Source organism: Danio rerio, chromosome 24 (genome assembly GCF_049306965.1).
Source record: "Danio rerio strain Tuebingen ecotype United States chromosome 24, GRCz12tu, whole genome shotgun sequence".
Classification (NCBI taxonomy): domain Eukaryota; kingdom Metazoa; phylum Chordata; class Actinopteri; order Cypriniformes; family Danionidae; genus Danio; species Danio rerio.
The window spans coordinates 24538379-24557794 of record NC_133199.1 but is presented as its reverse complement, the minus strand read 5'-3'; the positions used below and the strand labels follow the sequence as shown (position 1 = coordinate 24557794).

Sequence of the window (19416 nt, the reverse complement as noted above, 5' to 3'; positions counted from 1 at the left end):
GTTAACGTTAGTTAATGTAAATACAGTAGTTCATTGTTAGTTCATGTTAACTCATGGTGCATTAACTGATGTTAACAAGCATAGACTTGGATGTTAATAATGCATTAGTAAATGTTCAATTATGATTAATAAATGCTGTACATGTGTTGTTCATGATTAGTTCATGTTAGTAAATGCATTAACTAATGAACCTTATTGTAAAGTGTTAGCATACTTAATTACCTGCAACTTGTTTGTATTCTGACCACATGTGCTTGGTAGTATGTTTAGTCACTGTTTAGAAACACTGTTGTAATACATTGAGCCACTAAGCATTGCTCTTATAATGTTTTCTACAGGAAGAAAATGCTAATAACTTCCAAATCCTTCAAATATAGTCTGTGCTAGTAAATTCAAGGCTATTTCTGAAATCCAGGCAAAACACTTTACAACAATGTTTCAGATGACTGTTCTATAGCCTACAACGAATCAATCGGTCAAATTCTGGAGAGCATTCAGATTTTAAAGAAAATTATAAATGATAAATGATCTTAAATAAAACAGATACATTTATTGATAAGGTATATAAGTATGTAAGAATTGCACCTGGGAAATGGAGGTCACTTGAATGATGTGTGAGCACAATTAAGTGCCCAAAGCATGCCAAAATGCCTGATAATTGTGAGAAATAATCACAAAAGACAACTGACTGTGCAAAGTCACATAAAACAAAACAAGAATACAGAAATGGCAGAAATGGCCATAATGGCATGATGGCGACCAGCGAGGCCTACAGTAGCTGTCACTCAAGTGGCCATGCCCTTAATTAAGAAGACTTAATATAAATGAATTGGATGAGTTGTTATGAAGTGTAACATCAGCTATATACACTAAAATCGTTTTTTGTACCAGGTTGTAAACACCTTTTTTTCTGCTGTAAAGTTGGCTTTAACATTGGGGTCAATAGAAATGTGCTGTATTATGGAGCCAATACTAGCAGAATTATAATGAATCGCAGTTTCAGTTACTTCCATATTAGCTTAACAAGGGAAAGCCGGATATATATATATATATATATATATATATATATATATATATATATATATATATATATATATATATATATATATATATATATATATATATATATGACAACTAAAATATGATTATTTTGTGTATTTCAGAATACATCACATTATGTGTTAACGTCAGGCACTGACTTGAGCTCCTAGAGCAGTGGTTCTCAAAGTGGGGGTCGGGACCCCCCAAGGGGTCGCGGGACAATGAAGGGGGGTCGCCTGGCGATTTCCAAAAATCTATTTATATTAAACCATAAGAATTACCATACTTTATCGATAAACTACTGAAAAGAAAAATTGTTGTTTATAGTGAATATATACTATATAGTTACTACAGTCGCTTATAGTTACTAGTTCTATTGGATTGCGACCCCTGGGGTAATTACATAATTTTAAAGACACACCAATGGCGTCAGATGCAGCAGATTGGTTTTATAATATCAGGTTAAACTTTCTGGCACATTTACAGCTCTGATTTACATGAAAACTAACATTAAACTAAGAATAAACTTGGGTCTATTGGTGTGTGTGCGCTTTTACATGCAAGGTTTCTGTATATATAACCACCTCAGAGGATATTGGGGGGTCGCGAGTCACTAACATTGTTATTTTGGGGGTCGCAAGCTAATAAGTTTGGGAACCCCTGTCCTAGAGAACAGAGCTCATTAATATTCATGACTTTTCCAAACATAGTCAAATCCAAGCATATCATATTAGGGTTGTAAATAGACCTGTAAAACCATTTCTAGAAAATTTTTACACTTACCTAAACCACATACCTTCTAGATATCATAGAACAATTTAACATTGTATATTAACGCATTATTTGGTACCTTTAATTGAACAGCCAGTAATCTATATTCAGCAAATAAGAAAATAGTTAATAGTGAGATTGGGATATATGCACACAGACTTTTAAATTCAGTCTGCCAGCCTCAGGGCTTCTGAGTAATTGTCATGCCATACAAAATCACTGCGTTTAAGGTCTGATTGCGTTAAAAAACAGCAATCATCACTGACTGCCTGAGATATAATATAAAGTGGGTATCAGAACAAACAGGAAGCACTGCATTAAATTATATTTTTCCACGCCATGTCTTTAAAACATGGAAATTAACTTTTCACAGTATTTTCAATGGAATTTCTACGCTAGCCTGCCGCTAATGACGATGCCTGTGTTAAAACCGCCTTTCACCAAATGGATGCTTAGGTCTATGTAACGAAAATATATTTTAATTAAATTACAACATCGATGCTTATGACCTTATAAAATTGAAAATCATCACATAAAACGTTCACTGGAAAGTGGTTGAAAAACACTGTGCTTATAGCCCATTGGTTCCTAAACTAAAGTGTTCCCTAGAAGTACTAATAAAAGAAAAAAAAATAAGTCATACAGATCTGAAATGACACACAGGTGTATAAAGAATAAGAAAACTGCCATTTTTGTCAGAACTATTCATTTAACAATGTTTGAAATGATTACCATTCAATAAATCATTGAGCATAGCTACGAGCTAAGACTTTATTAAATGTCAGCTCACACATACGATTTAATCAATGCAAAACACGTAAAAAAAACAACAATCTGATTATATATATATTATTTGGTTTAAATAGATGCTGCCAAAGAACTGCCTCAATTAACAGACTTTCTGTTTCATGTTCCAAACAGAACAAAAGGTCTCTGGGGTGTCTCGTTTTCACTGAGAGGACAATGATATATCAGGACAAAGAGCATTGTAAAAAATGATGGAGATAGTACAGTACCGGACATGATTCCTGTGGCTCTTTTGTTTGCCGTAGAGGCTCCTTTCAATCCAAAATTGTGAGGCCTGTGAATAATAGCAATCGACATTCGGTCACCAAGCATTGTGGGAAAGCTTATTTGGTGAAGATCCTACTCAATTTCAACACGAGTGCAGAGTCCAGCTGAGAGCCGTGTCAAGTACAAATGCATTATTATACACAGAGCAGTCAGGTGTTCAAACCGCTTTGACAGAGACTCGGATGCAGAAATTAACCTTTGAAAAATCCATTTCCCTTTTCTGATTGGTGCATCTGTGCATGAATGAACTTAGAATACACTTTGGTTGTAATGCGCACACACATATATATATATATATATATATATATATATATATATATATATATATATATATATATATATATATATATATATATATATATRTGTGTGTGTGTGTGTGTGTGTGTGTGTGTGTGTGTGTCAGAGACATAAAAAGAGGTCATGAATAATATGAGAACATTCGGAATGGGGATAACAAACACTTGTTGACAAGCTTTTAAGGATTAATTGAATAAAACGTATAGGTGAGGCACTAAGGTATTTATTTGAGCTGTGCAAGGCTAGTGAGAAAATCATCCCGTATAAAAAGTCATTAAACTTCCTCTGATTAATGATTCATGTCCAATAATAAAGATGTGGCTCTTTTACCCTGGACATCCGCATTTATCATTGAGAAAGAATGTTAACAGATGCTGTTAATCACAGTTTTGTTAAGATAGTATGAAGGGTCTGAGTTAATCTATAACTTTAAAAAGGAAAAAACAAGGCATTATACAGGAAGACCCACAAACTTCTTGAAATGTCTTAACAAAAACAATGGTGGCTTTGTTTCTTCCCTAATTCCCACATTTTTTATTATTGCAAAAGTGCAATAATTCTTTTTAGCATATATTTATCAGTTGCAAAATCACAGTTTTGCTACAAATACTATGGTTAAACAACTGCAAAGTTAGTGTAGCAAACACATGGTTCATTCCATGTACTTATTATTAAAATTATTAATATTACTGCAAGGAAATTAAAATATTCTACCGATTAAAATATTCAATTAATATACCTCACACAAAGCTCAGCACATTCAAAATTAATTTCTTATCAGTATATCAATATTAAAGTTATAAATAAAATAAATATCTACATATGCTTGACTTGTTTCTGCAGTTCTTAGGAACATATCTGAAAATACTGTTTATTCCACAGTATAATAAATTGTAAAAAATTATACAATTTTGTTCCTTTAATAAAATTGAAGAATTACCAAAAAGTACGGAATCACATCCGCTTTCGATTAATAATGGTGTAAAGCCTGCATGAACCAGAAGTTGCTAAGACTTACATCATGTTGATGTACTTCCAACTGAAACAGTATATTGAGTAGGGGGTGGGGCTTACTTACTGCAAATCATTCCCTTATAGCAAACTAATGGTAAGAGGGGCGTGGTTAAGAATACTTTGGCAGAAACTGACGGACCACCACACCAAACATGGAACCAAATGGTCAAACTTTGATTGAAGATTACCAAAATGTAAAAAAAAATAATAATATGTTTTAATTTGCACAAATTAATTGTTAATTTCAATAACAGCAATGTGTACTAGCAAAACAAACACTGTCAATTTTGATTTCACATGGACTTTAGGCAGGGGTGCTGATAGGGGGGAAAGTTTGGGTTAAAAAAAAACACCTGACTTTAGGAATAATTTATGAAAAAAAGAAACATTAAAATTCTCTACAAATATATGATTCATTTTTTTATTACAGGAATAGATCACCAAAAATTACAATTTACTTACTATTTACTTACTCTCAAGTGGTTCCAAACCTATATAAGTTTTTTTTAGTCTGCTGAGCACAAAGATTTTTAGAAGAAAGCTTAAAACCTGTATCAATGGACATCCATAGTAGGAAAAACAAAGCTATGGAAGTTAAGTTAATTTTTAGAGCTTTCTTAAAAAAAAAACTTGTCTTTATCAAAATTAAAAATGATAATAATAATAATAATAATAATAATAAAAATAAATACATTTAAAAAAAGAGTCAGATTTGGAGGGCCAGTAAATGATGACAGAATGTTCAGTTTTTGGTCAATCTCTTCAGGTTTTTACTATCACTCATAATGCTGAAAAAGCATGTCTGGATGTCTGGATTAAATTTATAAAACATATTTTCTCACCTAGAAAAGATGAAGCTGACTCATCTTCCATTAAAAAGATTTTAAAAATCTGTAGTCATTAAAAATATAAAAAATGTAGATCTTCGCATTCAAGCAATGTGGCCTTCTTTAGGATGCAATTTGCTCTAAAGGTCATAAACAAATTAGTAGTTATCAGGAGCAGTTGGTTGGTCAATGGGGCTGATAGCTTCTCTTTCTACCCAAAAAAGTAAATGAAAACAAAAACATTATAATATTTATTATTATGATGAATATTGATATCAGAAAAAGGGGAAAACATTTTAACAATTTTTTTCTAAGCTGTTACAGAGTAAAAATTTATTTACAACATGATTGTATGCAATTTCGGACACATGAATGAAACTGATTTGCTTCAATGATCCCTTCAAAAACAAATTAATTCAGGAACAAAAAAAAATATTAAATCATTCACTCCAATGATTCATCTGAAAACAGAAATGAATTCTGAAAAAATAGGAGTGCAGATAGTTTACTCAAGCTAGCTTATACAACAACAAAAAAATGTGGCGAATGTGTTAAAGAACTCATTAAAGCGACACTTTCTTAACTTTGTTAAATTGTTTAATCATAGCACAGAAAGAACCAAAATGAACAATCCATTGAAGCAATTTCACAATATGAATTGTGATCTTGACTTGTTCAAAAAGTTCTCAGTAACTTAAAGTTGTCTAGAAGTAAAGAGCTGTTGGTTATCTCCCAGCAGTGGCAGGGCCAGAACTCTCTCTGGCTGATCCCCTCATGCTTGTTTAACACAGAAATGAAATGGATCAGTGCAGCAGAGAGTGATCTGGGTCAAACCTCTGCTCTAATCTGTTGGACTGAAGGTGACTGTATACTGCCAAGCATTCAGTGCCCTATTGCCAAGCAAAAGACAGCAGCATTGGATAGACTATAAAATGACATTTCCAGTCTTTTCTTTTTTTTTGTTTTTGTCAAGACTCTGTGACCTTCATCATCCTCCTTGAGCAGCTGACAGGCAGCAAAACTGTCCTAAATCGTGTACATAAAGATCACATGTTAAACCATAGCCTACCCCCAGGGGATGGATAACAGAGGTGATAAAAGCTCTTGAAGTTAATATTAGACACGTCCCAGATCTCGACCTAACACAGACCTGTAGAATATGAACCCTAAAACCTCATTAACGTATGAATATTATGAGCCTAATAGCAGACCTTATTAACAAAATGAATTGACTCTCACTATTGAGGATTTGACCAACAAGACAATGTTTCTTTCAATCATCGTAGAGAAACTGAATTGAACTCAGGGCACATCTTTACCCATTCAAATAAAATGCATAAAGATTGATTGTAAAAGTAAACTAAAGCCTAATTTAATCATAATATAATACGTTCGTGCTCATGATGCCCGCCTTTCCGATTCTGGAAATCAATAGTTTTATACTGCCACCTACCGTTTTGATACCTGTACTGCATTATAAATATGATCTGATATAAATATTTATATGAGAAAATGTCTTTTATGATTATAAGAGTCATATTAAAACATGCAGAACGACTTGAGAAAATGGTCAAATGATTGGTTATCCATTATGTGGTTATGAGATATAAATGTTATGCAGTTTAAGATATAAATGTTATTCAATATTAAAATGTAAATTAAATGAATATGTAAATGCACTATAGCTAACAACCTACATTCATATGTACAAAGTGAAACGCCACTCACATTTGAATTGGAAAGTAGATGAAATTGCCAGAAAACTACAGTACAGGAAATTCTGAAAGGCTTCAAATTAAAAGCTTTGCGCCATTTAGAGCATCGGCTGAATCATTCATCATTTCTGCAATGAGTTGTACAGAGAGATTCTTTTAAAGCACATTATTGAAATACTGTAAAAACTACTTTTGTACATTACAACTTCATTTCACAAAGGATTATACAATGGGAGTCACTAGGTTTTGGAACATTAATTCACACATATATTTAGGATAATTATAAAACCTTTTAATGCAACAAAATTACTGTATATTGGTCAAAACAAAAATGGTTCTCAATCTCTCCTATAACATCATCATTGGACCTTTTTCCCTGAGCAAAATATAATAAAACATAATTACACATTTAAAAAAAACTGTAAACCATAAATCCTGTCAGCAAATTTACAACAATCATTCATTTACCTTCAGCTTAGTCCTTTTCTTAATGAGGGGTCGCCACAGTGGAATGAACTGCCAACTTATTCAGCATATGTTTTACACAGCGGATGCCCTTACAGTTGCAACCCAGTACTGGGAAACATCCACACACACTTATTCACACACATACACAACGGACATTTTAGTTTATTCAATTTACCTGTACCGCATGTCTGACTGTGGGGGAAACAGGAGCATCCACAGGAAACCCACACTACCATGGGGAGAACATGCAAACTCTAAACAAATATGTCAACGGGCCCAGCTGGGACTTGAACCAGCTACCTTCTTGCTGTGAGGTGACAGTGCTAACCACTGAGCCACCATGTCGCCTGAAACAACAATGTATGACATATTAAAAGGCTATATTTAAAGATTAAAACACTAATTAAATCTCATTTAAATGTTTTTGAACTTAAACTTGCCACTACCCTTTAAAATATAAATATTAAAATATAAAATGTAATAATTTAAATAAAATATTTAGCTTGATCACTTACTTTTCAGGTCAATTTAAAGATGTATGATGATTTGAATGATGATAGAACATTATTTCACCCATATTTTAAGACATTGGTGTACAGTATATCAACTTATATTGGTATTAATGAAAATTGTCATCATTTACACACCATTGACTTGTTTCAAACCATTAAGACATTTTTTTCTGTTAAAATGCGAAAGAAGATATTTTGAAGAATGTTTGAGTCTGGTATTGACATCCATAGTAGGAAAATAAATACTATGGATGTTAATGTTTACCCATTCTTCGAATTATCTTCTTTTGGGTTTAACATAAAAGGTATAAAGGTATATTATTAGAATTATCTAAACATTTCCAAGTGATGATTTGCAGCTGAATGGGGATTCGCTGCGTAAAACACATGCTGGATAAGTTGGTAGTTCATTCCTCTGTGGCAACTCCTGATTAATAAAGGGACTAAGCCGAAAAGAAAATGAACGAATGAATTATCCAAACAGTAAAATAACACAAGCACACAGATATCTTTAATGTCTGATTTATATTAAATGTTTGAATCCATTTTAACAACATGGGAACAGTGCTCACAAAACTACTCGTGTTTTAATAGACTCTTACTTGGTTGCTGGAGGTTTGTGTTGGTAGAAGTTATAAGAACTCCAGTGAAACAAAACCAATCCAGTTTCAAAACAGTGTCTATCACATGTACAGATCACTCAATAATAAACATTCTGGCATTTACTCACTTTGAGGTTGTTCCAAATTATTTGTTCCTATTGATTTCCATAATATAATGAAACATTTAGAAAGTCAATAGGGACCAAAACTGCTGCTTTTGAGTTTACAAAAAAAAAGTTAACAAGTTTGGAACTATTTGATAATAGCCAAATGACAGAATTTTTATTTTTGGGTGAACTATCCCTTTAAGCAAGATCACTAGCATGTATTTAGATATACAGTAACTGACACAGTCATTGAGATCTAAAACATCAAATGCAGATTTATACAAGACCACATCCATCTCAAGCTACTATTATTCATGAGCGTGATGATAAGAAATAACCTCCAGCACCAATTACAGTTCACCGACACATGGGCCTTAAAAATATGGGTCACAAATGCATGAGAAAAAGATCATCTAAATACAGGTCTCTCGTTTGTGCTAAACACAATTAATCCAAACTACGACATGAAAAACTATTATTATAAAAATACAATATCTCATAGATTTAACAAACACATTACTCCATGTATTATATATATGAGGAGAGAGTAAATATGCATTCATTTAAAAAGTCACTGTAACCTCAATCAAATGCTAATTTACAAATGAGTTATTAAAATACCATAATTACAAATGTGCCACTTTCTTTACCATGCAGTCCAGGAAAGAAATCACTGATAGAAATAGAGCCCTTATATTACCTTACTACAATTAGTATTTGATTTACTGCACACGGTTGTGATTTCTGCCATTTAAAATGATCATACATAAACGCTCTCACTCTGTTTGGATCGCTGTAACTCTATTGTGTTAATAAGGCATTGACATGAACTTACTGTAATTAAACACAACGTTAAATATTATCCTAGACTAAAACTTTACATGCAAGCTGCTGCTATAACACAGCATAATGACCTCTCGTTTGTTATATAGAAGCACAGCTTGCTTGTAAAATGTCAGGAATTTGACTATAGCACATATAATTAAGTCTAAACTTATTTTCTGCCTGAAAACTCATTTCCAATAAAGGAACACTCATTATTTTTTTCCGAAATAAGCTCCTTGTACAAGTCGCCTAAAGTTAAACGGATGAGTTTCTATTATATTTGAATCCATTCAGCTGATTTCTAGGTCTGGCGGGAACATTTTAGCTTAGTTTAGCATAAATCATAGAATTTGATTAGACCGTTAGCATCTTTTTCAAAGATTTAAAAAAAGATTCATTCATTCATTTATTTTCTTGTCGGCTTAGTCCCTTTATTAATCTGGGGTCGCCACAGCGGAGTGAACCGCCAACTTATCCAGCAAGTTTTTACGCAGCGGATGCCCTTCCAGCCGCAACCCATCTCTGGGAAACATCCACACACACATTCACACACACACTCATGCTCTATGGACAATTTAGCCTACCCAATTCACCTGTACCACATGCCTTTGGACTGTGGGGGAAACCGGAGCACCCGGAGGAAACCCACGCAAAGGCAAGGAGAACATGCAAACTCCACACAGAAACGCCAACTGAGCCGAGGTTCGAACCAGCGACCTTCTTGCTGTGAGGCGACAGCACTACCTACTGCGCCACTGCCTCACCCTTCAAAAAAGATTTTCAATAATTTTCCTATTTAAAACTTAATTCTTCTGTAGTTAAGGTGTGTATTAAGACCAATGGAAAATTAAAAGTTGCTGTTTTTATGTCTATATTACTAGGAACTATACTCTCATTCTGACGTAATAATCAAAGAACTTTGCTGCAGTACCATGACAAGTTATTAATGGTCTAATGCAGGAGTGTCTAAACTCAATCCTGGAGGGCCGGTGTTCTGCAAAGTTTAGTTCCATTCCCAATCAGACACACTTGGGCTAGCTAATCAAGGTCTCATTTGGCTTTCTAGAAACTTCCATGCAGGTGTAATGAGGCAAGTTGGAGCTAAAATATGCAGGACACCGGCCGTCCAGGACCGAGTTTGGACACCCCTAATCTAATGTGATTCAATGATTTATGCCAAGCTAAACAAAAATAAGCCTATTTCCAAAATAGTGGAGTGTTGCTTTAAACAGATGCTGATTGCTTGAGGAATAATAGCAAGTGCACAAACTAAATATTCTGAGTCGGATTAATTTGACAGGACACATACTGATTATTTTAAGCAGATAAAACTGATGAATGATTAATGTAAACAAACTCAACTTCATCTTAAGTTCATTAAGACTTTTTATATTCTAATACTGTATGCTGCAAAATAAACAAATGGGTTTTTGTCTGTTTTATAAAGAATAATAGTGCAAATCATTATTACATATTAAGATGTAAACTAAGCTCTGTAAAATAAATGTATGCTGACCAAAAATAATGGTTATAATAGATGTTTTTTGTTAAGAAATGCAATTTTTTGTATCACTTCTTTCTTTTGCTAATTTGATAAAATGAATGTTGTATTATGATAATATGTTGAAATGTGTTGAAATTACTTCAGTCTTTGGAATGAGTATAATATAAAGAGTTGGCTTCCTAAAACTTTCTTTAAACAAAGAAGAAGACTAGCTTAACAACCTGAATGTGTATTTTTTACAAATTATAAAACTAAAATGACAACAAAAAAATGCTTACAAACCTACTAACAAACACTGTTCAAAAGGAAAACAAAGTGTTTGTTAATTACTAAATTTCCTTCATAAATTAAAATGACAGACTCAAAACCAGAACACATTCAGTTCATTTATAGCAACAATTAAACTAATGAAAGTTGAAATTGATAGTTCTTCCTAAAATCTAAATCTCCCGGTTTTTTTTTATATTAGGTGTGGTCACAAAAATGTAGGTCACTTTTTTCTACAGTACATCATTGAAGAATATTTTTAGGTGAAAATGTGCACATAATTTCACTACTTAACAGACCAGTATGTCATCAGGAACCACAAGTATAAATGTTGATTTCCCTGTATATATTTTTTGACCCTCAAAGTGCCAAAGACCACTATTTCAGCTATCAATCATCTTTAAAGTTTGCTTGAACTATCCAACACTATAAATTAGCTTAAGCAACTTTAAGTATTCTTATTTTGCAGCAAATAAATTAAATAACATTAACTTAACAGAACCAAATTCATATCTTTTCATTGAATTCCTCATATTACATTCACAACATAAGTTATGTAAAACTTTCTGATATGCAATAATGTAACTGAAGACCCCTGCCAAAAAAAGCTATTGCACTCACCATTCATGTGATACATAATAAACTTACCATTAGATTAAAGCAAAAGTCAAAAGTCAGGGGAAAATCAGATGTCAGTTTATGTGAGCCATGAGGTCGCCAGTCTCATCTGATGTGTTTGATCCTCACCCAGAGCTGGCTGAAGTCCTCATACTCCACAGTCCGTGTTTCTGTCCTGCAGTTTGCGGTGTAGGGTGAGCAGTGTGGAGAGACAGGCCACGGACAGGTGGAAGACCAGCTGCCAGATGTTCCTTGGGCCGAAGAGAAAAGCATTGCATAAGACGATGAGAGTCAGGAGAGTGAAGGATTTCAGCCTCTTCTGGCAGGTGTGGAACAAGTACAGATGACACTGTGTTGGAGACAGAGAGCAGAGTTAAAAAGTTTGCATTTGAGATTGATGGGAAATTAGAATGCGGCATTTTGCCACACGCAGAAGAGTATTACAAATTACCTGGCAAACGCAGCAGAGAAATGCCACAAGAAATGCCACCACATTCCACAAACCATCATAATCATCCTGGAAAAAATAAAAAGTCAATTATCATCCAAGATGATTTACTCATCACTTCCCTGAAAGGTCAAAATGACTGAAGCATTAAAATTACACCTTTAATTTATTTATTTATTTAGTTAGTTCATTTGTTAGATTATTCGTTAGTTAGTTAGTTAGTTAGTTAGTTCTTTCATTCGTTAGTTAATTCATTAGTTAGTTAGTTTGTTAGTTAGTTAGTTAGTTGGTTTGCTAGTTAGTTGGTTCGTTTATTAGTTAGTTTATTCGTTAGTTCGTTCGTTAGTAGTTTGTTTGTTCGTTTGTTCATTAGTTTGTCTAAAAAGCATATTCAGGTTGATTCTAGTAGTATTTTTATGCATCTTTGTTTACATTTTGTTACGAATAACTATTTGACCTAGATTTTTAAAATAACAAAATAAGCACATCTTAATCCTTCAATTAAATAAGCATTTTGCCCTTAAATATAAATACTCTACAGTGGCAAAGAGTTGTTTTGTGTTCCTCTGCTTGTTTAAAATATATTATAATATGGCATTTCATTACCACAAGATGACCTTAAAACTTTTTATAAAGCAAATTAACTGGACCTTTGGGAACAGTCTATTTGCATTCAAGCTTACTTCAAGCATTACAAACTCTGTGTACGTGTGTGTATGTGTGCGTCTGAGAGAAAGAGTGTGTTAGGCATTTGGGATGTTCAAAAATCACTTTATTTAAGTCTAGGTGTGTTCTGAATTGTATAAGATTAAAGTGTTTATTTCCAATTTATAATTTACTTAATTGTGAGAAAAGGATGTGTTATATATATATATATATATATATATATATATATATATATATATATATATATATATATATATATATATATATATATATATATATATATATATATATATATATATATATATATATATATATATTATAAATAAATAAAACAGCTACACTATGTATAACAGACAGAAAATTAGGATTAGGTGCTAGCAAAAAAATAAAATTGTACTATTAATTAACCATTATATTTACAGCATTGTATTTTTTAATTCTACCAAAATTCACTTTAAAAATAAAATAATATTGTTGAGTTCTTTTAAAAAGGTATTTAGATCAAATAGGAATGATTGTAAAGATCAGTTGTCCCAAACTAACCTGCGCACCACTAAACTTGTGTTTAAAGCATTACCTGGAAGGTGTATTCGATAAGATGAACACCACGAATAAGGTTGAGCGCAGCACACATGATGTTAAGAACCAGTGAGAGGATTCCGGGTGCAGAGACTGGCTCCAATCTCTGACTCTGGCCTTTAAATATCAACAGAGATCAATATCAATATCACAACTATTAGTCAATGTTCAAATTAAGATGTCTTCCTTATGAATTAATTTTATTGATTATGACAGCAAACCTGATGCAGTTGTTTGCTCCACATGTCCATTAGCAGCTCCATTGCTGAGAACCACGTCCTCCATGGTGAGAACCTGAGGGGGGCTGCTTCGGAGGTCTTCCTGCACTTCAGCCAGGGTCACCTCCAGAGACGGACCCCCTTTCTGGTTATAATGCTGCTGAAGTTTTTGAATGGCACTATCTGAAAGAAAACCATCAGACAAACTCACCATGATTAATGAATGAATGCATTTACAGCATATAGCACTTTTAATTTGTATTGCTATTAATCCAAAGCACTTTAAAATATTATTAAGGTAGTCTCCCCTCACCACCAGCTCATTAATGCTAATACTAATTTAATTACACCTTTAATAAATTTAAAAGGCCAAGTGAACTGAAAGTTGCTGAACATTTATTTTAGTACCTGTGGCGAGGGGGCGTGGCCGAGAGCCGTGGGAACGGGGTGAGGCCACCGCGTGAGTGGATACACGTGCGGTGCGCACCTGCCTCGGATCCCACGGAAGGAGCTCTGGACCATAAAAGGAGGACCGATGGCAGAGGAAGCCGAGAGAGGACCGGGCCCGGGCATGTTATTTTACTTTTGCTTTCAGTTTGACGGCAGTCTCCGCGAGGAGCTGCCGTCCGTTTGTTTTGATTTAAATGGCAGTCTCCGTGAGGAGCTGCCGTCATTATTATTAATAAATCATTTTAAAACTCCGTCGGTTCTCCACCTCCTTCTTCCCGGCGGCCAAAGGGCCGTGAACTTCATTACAGTGGTGCCGAAACCCGGGAGAAGGAGGGACGCGTTGTCCAGATGCCCTCGCCGCTGAGAGAGGGGGCGAGTGTTCGGGAGTTAACCCGAGTGGGGGAGAAACCCGTTCGTCTGCCCAGAGTGCCGGGGCGGCCTGAGGCTGGCGAGGAAAGGATCTGCCTGCTGCCGTCTCCCAGCATGGGGAGGAGCAGGGGACGCGGGGCTCAACACCGGAAGGGAAAGAGCTGAAGGGAGCCATCCCACAGAACCCGGGGGAGTCGCCGCGATCCGCCATGACGCCAAAGCCTGCATCCATCCACCGAAGCGGGAGCGGAGCAGGAGACCAGAAATGCCGCCAGCCAGCCAGGAGAACCGCCGCCGGACGCCAGAAGACGGACGGGTGGATAGATTCCTCCACAGGGCTCCCAGCACTTCGTCGCATCTCTCAGCTGGTGGAGGACCGAATGGCAGCTTGTCTGGAGAACCGAACCCCAATTTTTTATTTTTTTTTCCTCTCTCCCCTTTCTCGGTCGACTCTGTCTTTCCTCCTTTTTTTTTTCCATCTCCTTTTCTCTCGGCCCGTGTCATATAGGTCTCGCGGGTGCTGTGGCGGGGTGCCCCCGGCCTGTGATGGGAGATGGGGGTATGTGGCGAGGGGGCGTGGCCGAGAGCCGTGGGAACGGGGTGAGGCCACCGCGTGAGTGGATACACGTGCGGTGCGCACCTGCCTCGGATCCCACGGAAGGAGCTCTGGACCATAAAAGGAGGACCGATGGCAGAGGAAGCCGAGAGAGGACCGGGCCCGGGCATGTTATTTTACTTTTGCTTTCAGTTTGACGGCAGTCTCCGCGAGGAGCTGCCGTCCGTTTGTTTTGATTTAAATGGCAGTCTCCGTGAGGAGCTGCCGTCATTATTATTAATAAATCATTTTAAAACTCCGTCGGTTCTCCGCCTCCTTCTTCCCGGCGGCCAAAGGGCCGTAAACTTCATTACAGTACCATTATGAAATATTTTCCAGTAAAACTGAATATTTAGTAGTCGGGTTTCCTTTTTGCACTCTTCTTCTCATCTTTCAGTTGCAGCAAACTAATGGTAGGAGGGGCGTGGCTAAGCATATTTCACCCAAGCCGTCAAACTGACATATTCACAGAAGGACAGCCAATCCAGAGTGAAAGCAAATGCTCAGGTTTTATTAACAAAAAAAACCTCTCAGGGGATTACCTTTCACAGAAAAACTTCAACTTAAATCTAACAATGTGTGCAAGCAAAATAAATATTGCAAATTTTGATTTCATAAATAACTTGATGTGTAACGCCCAATTCACACAGGGCTTCCAGAGGGCGTGTCTGAAGTGTGGGCTAACGCAATCATCATAGCAGCGTCAGCCAATGAAATTAGTCAGCAATAGGCCAATGTCTGAGCTGGTGTATTTGCATACAGCGATCTGAAAAGTTGAGAAAGTCCCAACTTCTGCAGCGAGTAACGGCTCTGAAGGGGCTAATAATTTTGACCTTAAAAAGGTTTTAAAAAAATAATAACTGCTTTTAGTCTAGCCAAAATAAAACAAGTAAAAGTTTCTCCTTTTTGTTAAACATAATTTGGGAAATATTTAAAAATAAAAATAAAAAAATACACCCATTACTCCTAAATCATCTTAAGCCTATACATCCATTAACATTTTAATCACCCTACCAAACTCCAGAAATGGGTACGGCCTGTTTGCCATGGCCACTGCAGAGTTGTCAAAGCATGCTGTGAATTCCCAGCGCAGGTCCTCCAAAAAGCAGAAGGCCGTGGCAGCAGGGAGCGTGCAGGCACATACGCTCATGTAGGACACACCCTCACATGAGAGGAAGCTACAACACAGAGAGACCAATTAGTTGACAAATGACTTCACAGGGCGGCCACCGGTTTCCTTGGCTTATCTTGGACTCTGGAATGGAGGCAAACAATGTCAGGCGCTTTCTTATAGTTCCTGAATCTGATACGGCAACACTTGAATGCAGCTCCGGATAACACGATATAGAACTAATGATATATATATTTTTATTATTATTATGTTTAAGGAATTTTCTAAACATTTGTTTAAATATACAGAATTACATTAAATGCATATGTTTATTCTCCATCCAAAACTTATGACACATAAACATGGTGCATATTTAGATTTAAAAAATAAAAACTATTTTATTTCTATAAGAAAACTCATTTTTTACATTAACTGACAAACTGCTTTGAAGTTTTTAGAAAAATTAAAATGTACTCAACCTTCACGTGTTCCAAACCTGTTTGTTCGAGTTTCTAAACACATGGGAAGATATTCTGAAAAATGTTGGAGACAAAATACAGCCATTGACTTCCATAGTATTTTTTTCTACTATAGATATCAATTTCTGCTTTTTACTAACATTCTTCAAAATATCTTTTTTTGTGTGTGTGTTCAGAATAAGAAATTCATAATAGTTTTTTAATTATTTAGGTGAACTTTTCTTTTAATTGACATATATCTTTGCATTATTTCATTTTTTTTTGTTGAACCAACCATATTCAATAATAGAACTTGTGCAGGAAAACTACCATAATGTAAAAGAAAAAATCACCAATCAGAGTAAGATTTTTAGTTCAGCCTGACATATCAAGACATTTGTGCTGCCCAACATTACAAACAACAGGAAAGAGAAATTCTTCAGCAGGATAGCGCTCCATCTCATACTCCAGCCTCCATTTCAAAGTTCCTGAAAGCAAATAAGGTCAAGGTGCTCCAGGATTGGCCAGGCCAGTCACCAGACATAAACATTATTGAGCATGTCTGGGGTAAGATGAAAGAATCTTGATGAACTCTGAGAGTCCTGCAAGAACGCTTTCTTGGCCATTCCAGATGACTTTATTAATGGGTTATTTGAGTCATTGAAGAGATGTATGAATGCAGTCCTCCAAGCTCATGGGAGTCATACACAATATTAATTCTTTTTCCACTGCACCATGCCTTTATATTCTATACTGTACTTTATTTTTGTTATATTACAAGACTTTTGTCTAAGCAAAGTCAGACCATGCTGTCTAAATTAAATGATTAAAAACCAAGACATAATCATATTTTATTTTGATCAAATAAGCATAATCTAGAGGCCTTTGCCTTTCATATAAACCACTTCTGATACCAAATAATCAACTAAAATATGTATTAGTCAAGTTATTATTTGTTGTTCCTATAACTTGTATAGGTGACAAGACTTTTGTCAGGTGGTGTATATTGTTTCTACAGATGCAACCAACAACTTTAAATGGATAGTTTAACTCTGAACAATTTCCTTTTTACGTAACTGTGTTTAAACATTTGTATGCTATAAGTTTTGTACCTTTGCTGACTGATTTTTATATACTGCTCTGATTTAAAAATCAAAAATTGTAATGTTATAGCTCCTTGTAGCTTTTTGTTTCTCTTCATGGCGTATAACACTTTAACTAAGACTCTTTTTTTTAAATGCCTATAGGAAAATATTCTGTAACAGAAAAACTGCTGAAGCACTAATGCACATTGCGTCACTGCAGTTGCAATATATTGAGAAACGGTGAACAGTTATACCCTTACATAATTCACATATCCTCTTTATTCTTCTGCATTTTTAGCAATTTATCATGTATCATTAGGGTAATAATATGGGGTGACTTAAGCTCAAGACACTATAGTGCACTTACTGAATGTTGAGCTCATGGCCCTTGACTGTCCCTCTCTCTGGTAAGACATTCAAGGATTTCGAGATGATTTTAATCTGTTGCTTTTTCTCCTGAAGTTCCTTGTTATGCAGGAAATCAGTGGAGGCGGAGAGAGGGAGTCCGTCCCTGACCCGGACCACAAAAGCAAACAGGATCAGTGACATGCTCCTCGTGAAGCTCTATGAGAACACATCCTGAACACACAGCACAGGAGAGAAACAGATAGTTATTTTTAAATGTGTTTTTCACCTTATTATTCCCTGTTAAGTACATGAGTTAACAAGGACTAACAATAAATAATACTTCTGAAGTGTGTATCGATCTAATGATATTGATTTTAAAACAAATAAATTATTTAAACTATATGTTTTTTTCTGTAAATAATAATAGTCTTTTGTTGTATATAAAAGTCATGAATGTTTTTTTTTATATCTGAATCAAAAGAATTAAATCATACAACGGCAGAATTTATATGTAGGAATATGTATACTCATTATATGCATCTAAGAAACTAATTTTAAACATTTAAAAGCATAATTAGCCTTCAGGTAGAAACATTTATTAAATCATGAAAACATAAATTCAGTAAGGACACTACTGTTCATATCATTAACTCTTATTACATCTATATACAACATTTTGCAGTTCTGTTCAATGTCTTTTATTTTAAATAAATACGAACACCAAATTAAATGTCTACAAATGCAAACTATTTTTCATCAAATCTACGAACATTCATTTTAAACAGTTTTAACAGTGAATGAATCCTACACCAGCTTGTACGAGAAAGTGACCTTTGTTCAATTACATATATCACAGTTGCAAAACCTGTCTATAGTATATCAACACATGTGGATTGAATGTTTTGTTTCCGTTGTTTTAGTAGTTTAAATACATTAACACTGCTAGCAGGTGCAGATGCGCTTTAACACTAATGTTACCTTCATCCCTTACCTTACAATAGTTCAGTACATTCACATCGATTATGTGAAATGATGAATTTTTAAAATGACATGAGTATTACAACATAAAAAATATAATAACAATAACAACAAAAAATAGTTATTTATGACTTAATGATTTTAAAACGCGACTACGAGCTTTTTGTTTGTCTCTTTGAATTGTGGGAAATAAAAGCGTCAACGGATGTCTTTGTTTTAAAATAAAAGTCCTCTAAAATCAGCCTTAAAAATCCTAAGTGTGTGTTTATTCTCGTTTGTTTTTTTTACTGCAATGATTATAATATAATATAAGATTCACACCGTACATAAATGTGCAAGTATATTTTAATTCTGAGCGCAGAAGAAAAATGATTTCTTGTAAATACTGCTGATTTCCGATAGTGGGCGGCAAATCAGTTTCTCACATAAGAAAGTGGGAATCTGATGTTGCCATATCTTGTGTTTTAAG

The 19416-nt window shown here is 34.9% G+C and overlaps 1 protein-coding gene across 3 annotated transcripts; it reads right to left on the bottom strand.

Annotated features, from left to right (window-relative positions):
- Positions 1-8227: 8227 nt before the first annotated feature.
- On the bottom strand, positions 8228-19147 carry sec22c (SEC22 homolog C, vesicle trafficking protein). 3 transcript variants are annotated; one of them, XR_012399286.1, is made up of 8 exons: positions 18961-19147; positions 17989-18200; positions 15982-16145; positions 13557-13736; positions 13334-13452; positions 12094-12159; positions 10400-11991; positions 8228-10231 (listed from the first exon to the last, which is right to left on the bottom strand). XR_012399286.1 is itself a non-coding variant. In XM_073940652.1 (7 exons), exons 4-7 carry the CDS (start codon positions 13765-13767, stop codon positions 11791-11793), a joined length of 597 nt encoding a protein of 198 aa, XP_073796753.1. In that variant the 5' UTR covers positions 13768-13961; positions 15287-16145; positions 17989-18200; positions 18961-19147; the 3' UTR covers positions 8228-11790. The 3 variants fall into 3 exon arrangements, 2 of the variants coding, with proteins under 2 accessions (XP_073796753.1, XP_707343.1); XM_073940652.1 differs by having other exon boundaries at positions 8228-11991; positions 13557-13961; positions 15287-16145; XM_702251.9 differs by having other exon boundaries at positions 8228-11991.
- Positions 19148-19416: the final 269 nt, after the last annotated feature.